The sequence below is a fragment of the Staurois parvus genome, unplaced genomic scaffold, assembly GCF_062004578.1.
Source record: "Staurois parvus isolate SC_StPar_1 unplaced genomic scaffold, SC_StPar_1.0 ptg000525l, whole genome shotgun sequence".
Classification (NCBI taxonomy): Eukaryota; Metazoa; Chordata; class Amphibia; order Anura; family Ranidae; genus Staurois; species Staurois parvus.
The window spans coordinates 1,997,280-2,010,765 of NW_028318321.1; the positions used below are offsets into that span (position 1 = coordinate 1,997,280).

The 13,486-nt window shown below is 40.8% G+C and overlaps 1 protein-coding gene across 3 annotated transcripts in view; it reads right to left on the bottom strand.

The window, feature by feature from the left end:
- Positions 1-13,486, bottom strand: part of STN1 (STN1 subunit of CST complex) — a 75,286-nt gene that overhangs the window by 37,607 nt on the left and 24,193 nt on the right. For all 3 annotated transcript variants that reach the window (XM_089690267.1, XM_089690268.1, XM_089690269.1), the window contains 2 exons: positions 8,163-8,294; positions 4,008-4,103 (listed from right to left, as the gene is read on the bottom strand). In XM_089690267.1, the coding sequence (XP_089546393.1) occupies positions 4,008-4,103; positions 8,163-8,286 (220 nt within the window). In that variant the 5' untranslated portion in view covers positions 8,287-8,294. The remainder of the gene's footprint in view (positions 1-4,007; positions 4,104-8,162; positions 8,295-13,486) is intronic.

Below are 13,486 nucleotides of genomic sequence, written 5' to 3' on the forward strand. Positions count from 1 at the left end.
ACAGGGGCCCCATGATCCCCTATTGCCCGGGGGGGCCCCATGAGTTGTGAGTCCGCCACTGGCACACAGTATATATATCAGCTGAGAGGCTTAACAGCTTGGGTTTAAAAGGCATGTCTATGGACTGTTTTGTGATATACATTCAGTATCTCACAATTCAGCGGAGAGAATCATTAGCACATCCTACTTTTTATTCCCTGCTTGAGGAGAACTTTTTCTTTATCCATGATCCAACATGGGAACTTCTTTCTAGCATCACATACTGTATACTGAATATTGAGTGGCTGATAAATGTGCTAAAACATAATATTTCTGCCAGTATTACATGCTGTTGACATATGAAGCTATGACAGTATTTAACCTAAAGTTTCCATTTTGTATCTATTCGTATATTATGGTGCATACATATGTTCATGGTGTTGAGGTCTGTATTTTCAATCTCTATTCTGGATATTTGTTTTGGGATTGATAATTATATTCTAAATCTATGATAGTGTTCCTTGGGATTAATGATGGGTCTAGTTTAAATGGGTTTTGTCATACCATGATCTGCTTTTGTACAATAAATGGCCTTAAAGTGGTTTTAAACCTCAGACATGAAATATGAACAAAACATATCCCTCTATAGAGTGTACTTGTCTCATGTAAAGTGCAGTTAATAGTGTCATTTCTTTCTGATGCTTCGTTCCTCTGCTATCAGCATGATAGTTTTCCTGACACCAAAAGAAAAAAGGTGACAAGCAATGGAGCTCCAGCTCATAGCCTGTGATTGACAACCTCAGGGCTGTTCCTGTGTGCTAGGTTAAGAGGGGTGTGTCCGTTCCCTCCAATCAGCTCTCCTCACTGAGCTCTGCAGTGTGTATTTTAGCTCTCCACCCCCTGTTGTCTGAAAGCTCAGACAAGTTTTTTAAATTCTGGAAAGGATGTAGAAAGGAGATCCTTCAGATAAACAGGTACAACTTATGTAGGAGGATTTTTTCAGCTCTGTGTATCACCTGAGGTCAGTCACTTCACTGGGTATCTGTAAGTGTTTACAACCACTTTAAACAGATTACATTGCTGTTAAAGATTTTTTTATAGAATAATAAACATTTTCTAATTATCTATTTTGCCTGGCAACACAGCATACCAAGTTAAATTTGCTATGGGCCCAAGACAGAGCATCACAGCCGCTTCCCCTTCCAACTACCACTCCATCCCCCACAGCCATTTCCTCCTGTACCACTATCCCCTCCCTCCTAGATTGTAAGCTCCAAGGAGCAGGGCCCTCGAGCCCCTCGTGTATTGTATTGTTACTGTATTGTCTCATGTACTGTCCCCCACTATAATGTACAGCGCTGAGCAAACATTTTGGCGCTATATAAATACTGTATAATAATAATAACTGTATAGTAGACTTAGGTGGGTGGTTGGTGCTTTTACCAGCTACTCATGTGAAAGAGACCGAAGTGTGTAGTGTAGTTTAGAATTCCATTGTGCCTCTGGTGAACAAATTTCAGTGTCTGCCCCAAATTCATTAGAATGTTCTGCTGTAGTTGGGCTGTATCCTCTCCTCCTTTTTGTATGACAAAATGCAAAGGAAAAAAAAATGATTTCTTGTCTCTTTGGCCCTTACCCCCATCACAATCCTAAATATTACATTAAAAAGCTCCTTGCTGCTGAAAGGACATTCCTATGTGATCTTAACAAACAATGGCTCTGCACAGTACAGGGAGACGTGGTGTGGCTGCTCAGTGTTGTCTTTTGAAAGGCCTGCTTCAGCAACTAATAAGAAAACAACAATGAAGACTCTTCAAAAAGCTCCAAACCAAAAGAGGATTATTAGACAGCCTCTTGACTGCATCTGAATGCCCTGTCATTAGGATAAGCTTCAGTGATACAGGGACATTGAAAGGCTGCAGCGGCATAGGAGTCCTTAAAGTGGTATTAAACCCAAAACCAAAAATTTTATACGTTACAGCCAGGGGCGGACTGACAACTCATGGGGCCTCCGGGCAATAGGGGATAATGGGGCCCCTGTGTCTTTGCCCAAACTCAAAAAAGCCAAAGAAAAAGGTACCAGGGGCATCTCATGGGGCCCCCTACTGACCCGGGCCCTCGGGCAGTGCCCAAGTTTCCAAATGGTCAGTCCGCCCCTGGTTACAGCTTACCAATCATTAGATGTGGTGGATGCACTTGTTTTCTTTGTAAGGCTTTTTTCACCAGGTGTTTTGGCCAATAACCTCCACTCTGGGTGAAAGAGCACAGGGGGCACCACAGACAGCAGCATTGCCAGTCTGAGGGGAGGGGGTGTTAAATGTGCTAGCAGATGTAAATATACTAACAAATGTAAGCCAACCTCCAGCTAATACTTTATAAGCAGTTACAGCAAACAGTTTTTTCTTTTTGGGATAAAGGTTTTACATGGATAAATAAAAGCTGATCGTTGTAACCACCCCTGCCAGTAAACTGATAAACTGATCTTTTCAAAAACAACAGATTTACTGGCTGGATCACCAAATGAAAATAGAAGAAAGGAAGCCTAAAAAAGAAAATGAATTCAGCCATGCTGGGGAGTGGGTCTATATATACATTTATGTGAGAAAATTAAATTTTTCAAAATCAATTTTTGTCATGTTAGTCATCTTAACATTATACATTTAAATGTTTAAAAAAATATTTTCCTTTAACATTAATTTACAGATTAATGGATGACCCAAGGCCACTTTTTCAAATCAATTCTATAAATTCTTCATCAATAATAACACAATAAAATAAAGTAGAACCACTTTGTAACAAGGCATTGGCTAAAGCATCCACTTTTCAAATATTGATTATTCTATTGGCTTATAATGGTGGCAGTACCCCACTGACTGATAGTGATGTGTGGAAGCAGGAGGAATTGAGGACACATTTCTGACTTTGAAGCTGAAGTCTTCACTTGTATAATAAAAACACCAAGGACTCCAGGCTCCCTTAGTTCCTATAAGTTAGCTAATTCTACATGCAAAGACCTGGAGGATCTAAACATGGATGAAAAAATCACAAAAACTGCTAATTGTAATGGTGCCACAGCAGTTCCTCATAGCCATAGATGTCTATGCAACTGCTATAAGGCCTGGGGTAGGAAGAGAGCCCTAATAAAAAAGGATGTTGAGGCAAACTGTGAAGTCTCCAAGAGGAATCATCATGATTGTTGTTTTCTTGTCAGAGATTAACCTCTTTTGTAGTAAGGAACATTAGTGTAGCTGTTTTAGCATTGTAGATTTATTGCCTTGCAAACTTCTGCAATAGCCCATCAGATGGAAATTACCAATGTATTAACAATGTATGCCTAATGCAGTCAAACATCCCAGAGTATCTTATCAGCTGTGATCTGATAAGACTGGGGTTCGTAGTTCTGCAAAAATGCAGAATAAGGAATCTCCAAAAAAGTTTGTATTAAGGACATACAGTAATTGTGGCTAAGGCCTCAGGACTAAGGCCCTAAGATCTAAAATGCTATAAAAAAGTGGTGACTAATGACAGAGTAGATAGCTGGAGAATTAAGTTTAAAAAATGAGTACTCTGCTCCCTATTATCTGACAATGTCTATCCTCAGCACTGATCTCTAATGGTGTACTAAATTTGCGGACAGCTCTAATGCTGCCTGTACATGATTTATTCATACTTTATGACCAATGACATGTACTGTCACAGTGTCACAAAGAGAGGTTGCTGGGGGATAAATCAAAACTTTTCTAAGGTGCCTCATGATCTGCTGTTACACTCCTGATTGACAGCCATCAGTTCTAGTAATAAACCCTGCTGGAATCCACCAGTGCTGTTGAGACCCAGTGACATTTCTAAATAGTTTGGAGAATTTGTGAGCGATCTACTATCCTCCAGTCTTGAACTGAAGTCTTGAACCTATTGGGCCATCTAAAAGACTATTACAGAAAAAGAAACAAAGAAACATCTGCTTGTTTGAGGGAAAGCAACAACAGTGGTTATACAAAATAAATAATGACAGATAAGATCCATAATACCTCCATAACTGTAGAAGGCATCCTTTTCCCTTACACACACAACAGTTCCTAAGATGTCGACCTGTTTGATAGGATGGTCTTTGTAGAAAAATATACCTATGGAAGATAAATGATTAATGACAAGTGTTGGATAATATGATTCACAAACAGAAAACCTGGGCAGCAAAGACTGTACAATCACATAGCAAAATGATAGATGGATAGATAGATAGATAGATAGATAGATCATTCTGAATACATACAGTAGATTACATATCTATAGATATTCACAAGATTTGCTCTAGACAGGTGCATGCTGGAAATTTATGTTACGTTTAGTTTCGGATGAATTCGGTCATTGAAGAATTTTCATAATGTTAATTATGTTGACCTGATTTGTTTTTAGTAATTCATTTTGTATCTCTGGCATTTGTACAGTGGGGCAAAAAAGTATTTAGTTAGCCACCAATTGTGCAAGTTCTCCCACTTAAAAAGATGAGAGAGGCCTGTAATTGGCATCATAGGTAGACCTCAACTATGAGAGACAAAATGAGAAAAAAAATCCAGACAATCACATTGGCTGATTTGGAAAGAATTTATTTGCAAATTATGTTGGAAAATAAGTATTTGGTCACCTACAAACAAGCAAGATTTCTGGCTCTCACAGACATGTACCTTCTTCTTTAAGAGGCTTCTCTGTCCTGCACTCATTACCTGTATCAATGGCACCTGTTTGAACTTGTTATCAGTATAAAAGACACCTGTCCACAACCTCAAACAGTCACACTCCAAACTCCACTATGGTGAAGACCAAAGAGCTGTCGAAGGACACCAGAAACAAAATTGTAGACCTGCACCAGGCTGGGAAGACTGAATCTGCAATAGGCAAGCAGCTTGGTGTGAACAAATCAACTGTGGGAGTAATAATTAGAAAATGGAAGACATACAAGACCACTGATAATCTCCCTCGGTCTGGGGCTCCACGCAAGATCTCACCCCGTGGGGTCAAAATGATCACAAGAACGGTGAGCAAAAATCCCAGGACCACACGGGGGGACCTAGTGAATGACCTGCAGAGAGCTGGGACCAACGTAACAAAGGCTACCATCAGTAACACACTACGCCGCCAGGGACTCAGATCCTGCAGTGCCAGACGTGTCCCCCTGCTTAAGCCAGTACATGTCCGGGCCCGTCTGAACTTTGCTAGAGAGCATTTGGATGATCTAGAAGAGGATTGGGAGAATGTCATATAGTCATATGAAACCAAAATAGAACTGTTTGGTAGAAACACAACTCGTCGTGTTTGGAAGAGAGAGAATGCTGAGTTGCATCCAAAGAACACCATACCTACTGTGAAGCATGGGGTGGCAACATCATGCTTTGGGGCTGTTTCTCCGCAAAGGGACCAGGACGACTGATCCATGTACAGGACAGAATGAATGGGGCCATGTATCGTGAGATTTTGAGTGCAAACCTCCTTCCATCAGCAAGGGCACTGAAGATGAAACGTGGCTGGGTCTTCCAACATGACAATGATCCCAAACATACCGCCCGGGCAACGAAGGAGTGGCTTCGTAAGAAGCATTTCAAGGTCCTGGAGTGGCCTAGCCAGTCTCCAGATCTCAACCCCATAGAAAACCTTTGGAGGGAGTTGAAAGTCCGTGTTGCCCAGCGACAGCCCCAAAACATCACTGCTTTAGAGGAGATCTGCATGGATGAATGGGCCAACATACCAGCAACAGTGTGTGCCAACCATGTGAAGACTTACAGGAAACGTTTGACCTCTGTCATTGCCAACAAAGGATATATAACAAAGTATTGAGATGAACTTTTGATATTAACCAAATACTTATTTTCCACCATAATTTGCAAATAAATTCTTTCCAAATCAGCCAATGTGATTGTCTGGATTTTTTTTCTCATTTTGTCTCTCATACTTAAGGTCTACCTATGATGCCAATTACAGGCCTCTCTCATCTTTTTAAGTGGGAGAACTTTCACAATTGGTGGCTGACTAAATACTTTTTTGCCCCACTGTATATTGGTTGGTTCAGGTGGATTCGAAAAAGTTAGCAATTTTTCTGGAAGATTGCTATATATTTGATGTATTATCGAATCAGATAATTAAAATCGGAGTCAAACCCACCAAGAGAAATGCCATGAGCTGATTGGAGAATATCAACTGACGTTATGAAAATCAGAATTAATGAATGGAAGGAAATTCAGATCCATTCGTTATCCGAATTCGACATTTTAATTCATTTCCCCATGGGCCCAAACCATGTCGCATTATGCGACATCAGACAGATGAAACAAATGCATTTGTTCATTTTGTTATAACTCTTTATCGGATTCATCGACATTCGTTACTATGTCCATTCAGAGATTTGTATACATCCGAATCTCCAAAAATGAAATTTTTGGCCGCAAAATGAAAATAAATGAAATGAAATGCACATGTCTAGTTTGCTCTAGTACTAGAAGACAGCAAACATGCAGCATAAACACTTCAATGCATTTTGGCTTGATTTACTAATGACTAAATGAATGTTACTAATAACATTAATAATATTAGGACGAGGAATAGTAAATAATAATTGTTTTGTTAAATTTAGTGTAATCTGTGTTCACTTTAAAGAGACCATCATGTGCAGTCAAAGGAAAACATACTACTGAATTATTGTAGGTTTTTCTTAAAAGTAATTTGTATGGAACTCTCACATTTGCTGGGATAAATGCAATTAGTGAGGTAGAGAGTTTGCTAAATAGAAGAGTTCCATTGACACAGAAACAATTGAGTTCTGTCTGTGATACTTTTGTATTTGCACTAACATCCAAATTTTCAGGACAAGCTTTTGGGGTGCATCCCTTTCTTAAAGGTCCAAGCAGTACAAATGTTATTAGTAGTAGCAAAATAGTACTGCTTGGACCTTGACGACAGGGGTGCACCCAAAAAGCTAGTCCTGAAAATTTGGAAGTTAGTGCAAATAAAAGTTGTTTCTCTTGCAAGTGCATTAAAGACAAGTGGAGTTTGCAAAAAAGCACCTGAAGGACTCTCAGCGGGCTTTCGTGTATTTTGTTTTCATCTACCCACTCTGCCATAAAGGCCAGATTGGTGGAGGACTGCAGTGATGGTTGTCCGTCTGGAACTTTGTCCCATCTCCGCACAGGATCTCTGGAACTCAGTAGGAGTGGCCATCGGGTTCTTGGTCACATCTCTTACTAAGGCTCTTCTCCCCCAGTTGCTCAGTTTGGCCAGGCAACCAGCTCTTGGAAGAGTCCTGGTTGTGCTAAACTTCTTCCATGTGAGAATCATGGAGGTCAGTGCAGCAGAAATGTTTTTGTAGCCTTCCCAGATCTGTGCCTTTGAATGATCCTGTCTCTGAGCTCTGCAGGTAATTCCTTTGACCTCATGGCTTTTGCTCTGATACAGTATGCATTGTCAGCTGTGAGTCCTTCTATAGAGAGGTGTGTGCCTCTCAAATCAATTTAATTTACCACAGGTGGGCTCTAATCAAGATGTAGAAACATCTCAGCAATGATCAAGAGAAATGAGAGGCACCTGAGCTAAATTTCAGGTGTTGTTGCAAAGAGTTTGAATACTTACTGTATGCCAATGTGATATTTAATATTCTTTTAGTTTTAATAAATTCACAGACATTTCTAAAATTCTGTTATTCTGTATATATTATGGTATACATACTGTAATATACAATTACAGGTTTAGTAAAAAGTCAAAAAAATCTACAGATTACTTTTACAGGGTAGGACCACTCCCTGGACATGACTAAAAACACAAATTCGTTAGTGAAGGGTTAGTCCTTAGTAAATCACCAACAGACTTTTCAGTAACAAAGACAAATAACATTTTGTCTGATTATATCTGCATATGCCCAGGAGATTAATACTCATACCTACATATATACATACTCATGCACATGCTGTAGGCCTTTGTACTTAGAACTATCCTTGTTTAATCAATACTACCAATCAAATCCAACCTTGTAGACAGATGCTGTCACACTCCAGAGCAAGGTTCAGTCTAATTGGTGGCTGTGAGGAAATAACCGTTCTGAACACAGAGCCTCTAACACATCAATCTCAGTCTGTCCGTAAAACATAGAACATTTACATTGGTACAATTCTCAACAAATGACTAATTGCAAAATTGTTTACCTGGTACTTGATTAGACTCCTTTAATTCTAAAATATCCTTGATATACAACCTGGCATGTGATAGGAACACAGGATCCAAACCCCATAAAAGTGAAGGTGGTTCTTCCATAAAACTTGGCTGCATTCAGTGACCTGGGAAAAAGACAAGAGAGAGTTTTAGTCAGTATAATACCAGGTTGAAATCCAGATATTGTAAAGTTAATAACAAAGTCCAGCAGAGCGTATTAGACTCCCTTATGATTAACAGCAAGTGGGCGGAGCTGGGAACTCAGGGGCAGTGATCTTGTCAATGGAGTTCTTGACGAATAAAAGGCTATATGTGATGTTATGTGCACTTCCCCTCATCCAGCAGTAGAGGGAGAAAAGCTTTTGAATGAGAATTCATTTGAAAGCCAGTAGCATCCAAAGACTGGATGTGTCTTGCAGCAAAGGTGACTACCAAGGCTAACGTGTAACTGTCTGATTTAACAGCTGCAACAGAAGTATAAAATGATGTCATTTGCCAAAAGTATGTGGTCAACATTTAGACACATATATCATCTCCTGATACATCCTGTAAGTTTGGTTAAGATGCCAAGTGGCTGAACCATCCATATTCTACATAGCAAGCCATCCATGCAGTACCTCAATGCAGCCAAATGGTAAACTGCCCTCCTTCCCCTTGTATAGCATATTGTATACTGCTCCATTGGATACATTTGTATATGTTTGATGGTTGTGTCAATGTTTAGTCTAATTTATTCTAAAACGCATGACAACAAATTTGCACTTAAAGCGGAGCTCCACCCAAAAGGGGAAATTCCGCTTTAAAGACTGGTCCCCCGCTCCCCATTAAGGATTGGCACCTTTGGGGAGGGGGGGGGGAGCAGGTACCCAAAATTGACAGGTACCCGCTCCCACTTCCGCTGCGATTGCCTAGGCCACGGGTGTTCAGCTGGCGGTCCTCCAGCTGTTACCAAACTACAAGTCCTATGAGGCATTGCAAGATTGACAGTTACAAGCATGACTCCCAAAGGCAGAGGCATGATGGGACTTGTAGTTTTGCAACAGCTGGAGGGCCACCAGTTTGACACTCCTGGTCTAGGCAATCGGAAGCAGAAGTTGTCCTCCTACCGTCCCGCCCCGTAGTCTTCTGAGACATGTGACAGGTGCCAGAAGACTACAAGGCCATTCAGGAAGCGCAGCACTACTCGCACATGCGCAGTGGGCACCTGGCTGTGATGCTGCAAGCTGTCACACTGAGGATGCCGGCGCCTGGAACACCAGATGGCTGGTGAAACGGGTGGCAGGGAGGACACCACAGGATCGTGGGACAGGTGAGTGGCTGTTTTTTAAAAGTCAACAGCTACAGTTTTTGTAGCTGTTGACTTTTATTTTTTTACAGTGTGAGTGGAACTCCACTTTAATGAGGTACTTGTTGCTCACTGATGTTCTAGTTACACAAGCTAAATTGTTAAGCAATTTGACAACACCTTCTGTCTGCCGCAACCATGTTTCCTCCCAGTTTAATTAAGGCAAGTTAGGAATAATCTATACCAGAACCAGTCTAACTACATTACACCATAGCCATATAAAACTGCAATAGCCTGAAAAGTTTCCACAAAGGCGAAATGTTTTTCTTATCGATTTCCATACGAGATAGGCACTGTTAGCTTTAGCCACTGGGAACCCATTGAAGTTTATAGCTGATGGACTTTAATGCAGCAACCATGTCATTATTTTGTAATGACATGGTTGCTGCATAAGTCCCATAGGGGGATTCTTCATTTACATTTATGTTGGGGACAAGCAGCTAGACACTGGACTCTTTATGATGATAGCTGAATTCATAATATATGTAATAAGATAAAAAGCACATGATAAGTGCAAGGCATATTCCAGGAGCCCTGTAACCATTACGTCTTGACTAGAAGTGCGGCTTTAGGCTCAATTTTAGGCAGCTGTTCTTCTTCCAGCAGCTCTGGCAAGCAGAAGTGAAAAGTAAGCAGCAAATGTGCAAGAAGCCTTAAAGTGGTTGGAAATTCTTACAGATACCCAGTGAAGTGACTGGCTTCAGTAGATGAAACAAATCCTCCTACATAAGTTGTACATGTTTATCAGCGGTATTTTCTTCTCTACAGATTTCTAAAACACAGAGCTCAAAGGCTATTTTTCAGCTCAGGAAGGCAGGGACGTGGATCTGATGTCACACACTTCACAGCACAGAGCGGGGGATTGAAAGTAATCTGAGACCTGATTGGAATGACACCCCTACACACACACACAGTCTCATAGGGAAAGAAGGACAGCTGAGGCTGTCAATCACCTTCTGTGTGCTGGAGGAGGGGGGTGGGGTTGTCTCCCGAAACTCTGTGTTGTTGGGATAACCTGTCAAAAGTGACTAATGCAGACAGCAGAAGAAAGATAGAGGAGACAGAAATCACATTCTGTGCTTTGGATAGAGGTTAGTAAACACTATAGGATATGCTCTGTTCATTTTTGATTTCAGAAATTTACAACAGCTTTAACTTTATGGAGCTATCTTTTTACTGTAGTTTAGTGGCTCATTAAATTGTATATAAACCCAAACCATTATTTGCCTATATGCTTTTTTAAATATGCCACTGAAAGTCCTCATGCCCAGAGACAGTTGCATGGCAGGCTGTTTGCGCCAGCAAGAGAATGATTGTAAACAGCCGTAGTTGTGCTAACATGACAATGGCCATGTCCATGTGCATAAGGCCCAAAAATACCTGCTGATCCTGATTGAAATCCAGTGCTTAAAGCCTAGTACACACGATCAGAAAATCGTATGAAAGAGACCGCTTTCAAAGCGATTGTATGATAATCTGATCGTTAGTACACAGATTTTGTGCAAAATTATTAGAAGGGACAAGCATGAAACAATACCAGATCGTACAATTTTAATTTAATCAGTGTAATTTTTGTCCAAAAATACAATATAATACCTCCAAATATTTATTCAGTCGTACAAGAATTTTCATAACTTTAGTAATCCTTCATTTTTGATATGAGACTAGCATGCAAAAAAAAAAAGAAAAAAAGAACAGAAAATGAGTACTTTGCAAAGCGTTTCAGAAACACGCTGCAAATGTGCATTGTTTTTGTGTTGTCATTACATGTTAAAGGCACGCCAAGTGCGACAAACGCACCAAAAACTTCAGTAATGCACTCTGCTTCAAAAAAAGTTCTGGAGCTTTTCTGGGGCAACTGTTGTATGTATAGCAGCCCGTTCAAGTGAATGTGCTACCCTGTGCGTGACGAGTGAAAATGCTCCAAAACACCCAAAACAAAAACACATGCGGGAATGTGAGTTTTCACTACATGGAGATGAGAACGGGGCCTGACACTCCACCAACTCCCTCCTCCTCCTGTACTAAAGATGGTCATACACTATGCAATCTGATTGTACAATATCTGTATGATTTCCTTTAGATTTACCAGAACTATGGAACAGAAGGACACGCCTGAACAATCTATTCAATTTGTATCAAATCAGGCAGGCCCTTGTACTACATAGCTGATGGGGGGAAGGTAGTATTGTAATAAGGGAGGTATAGTCCAGAGTGGTGAACACACCCTAGCACACCCTCTTCTGTGATGCAAGGAAGTGAAGGCTTCTGGGAAGTGGTCTACAGGAATTGAATACTGAGAGACCATCAACAGGAAATTGTGCAATCTGAAAATCTGTTAAAAATCTCACAGAATCTGACAAAAATATTAAATGTCCTGTGGATGGGGTAAATCAAAGAAAGGCACATTGGGATGGCTGGGCCAGAAATGGAATTGGAAAACGCTTCTATTTATTATGAAAAGTAAAATTCTGCCCAAAAAGGTGAACTTATCCTTTAAGGTTCACCTGGCGAGTGCCCACACATATGCATACAGCCGGTGTCAAGAGGTTACATTTTTGTTCTTGGGTTTAGGTACACATTAAAGCTGAATTCTAAACCAGTAGCTAAATACATAGTTAAGTTACATGTATGAGAATTACTTTTACTGGACCAAGTATTTGTATTTCGATTCAGTAACTTTTGTGATTCAGGTACCCAGCACATCCATCACTACAGTTGCAATAGTGAATAACACACACCCCGCCTTCTAATTACTCAGTGAGGGAGCAGAAAAACGCTGATACGGTCATCCCTCTGCTCTCACCTACTGTCAGTGAATAACACCCCCCCGCCTTCTAATTACTCAGTGAGGGAGCAGAAAAATGCTGATATGGTCATCCCTCTGCTCTCACCTACTGTCAGGATGATCATTGCTGCTACAGGTACACTTTGGCAGAACTGGATAGTGTCACCCTCTTCCAGTCTGAATGAAGCTGATTTGGGGATACAGGAAGCTGATCTCAAGACACATTTTGGTACTTAGATACCTTTAAAAATATTTTTTAATGAATACATATCTGCATTCATAGGTGTTCTTTAACATCTGCCTTTAATTTAAGTAAAAAACTGCCTGCTGGATCCAAGAGTAAAGAAACTGGATGAACTCTACATTCATTTTCCATCACAATCAAAGCTATTTTCCTTGTTCCATATAAGAAAGAGATATTACTATTTACCAGCACCTGTGTTCTCTGGAGCCGCTCCGAGAGGCTCCATCCTTGTGACATCACTATGGGGAAGCTACTGGAAAGAATGTTCCAATATCTGCCAAGTGTTCTATCTTGCTAGCACAGAGTCTGAAAGTCTCTGCAGGCAAACCAAAGCCTCTGGATTTAGGCTAGGCCAAGTGTTGAGGTGTATGGTCACATTCCGAGGCACACTTACATCATTATAGTAATATCATTAGGTGAGATCATTCTCTTTGTAACCTTTAGTAGTATGGCAAACCAGACCCCCTCAATGCTCTTGCAGGTTCATACGCTATAATTTGGTAACTTTGTCTGTGTCAAGCATCTGCTCTCCCATTATCCCTTTGTGATCACCAATTAGTCTTGCCTTTGAACTATATGGCCAGAATATTAATGGCCCATTCACATTTTAAAGGCCCATTCACACTTTATTTTTATTGTGCACTGGGTAACGTAGTAGAATGTTCATATAAACCCATATACAGTATTTCATATTATTGATATTAATTAGCATATGCATTAACCTGGCTCTCCCAGGTCTCTCTATCCTCATTGGCTGAGACATAGCAGCGGGAGTCATTGGCGGAGGCTGGACTGAGACTTGGGCTCGCTGCTGGCTTGGGAGCGAGCACGCACAAGTGCCCCCAGTGCAAGCAGCTCAGCAAGTGGATGGGGACACAAGCGCCAGCAGGGGACTCAAGAAGAGGAGGATCAGGTCTGCTCTGTGCAAAAATCACTGTAC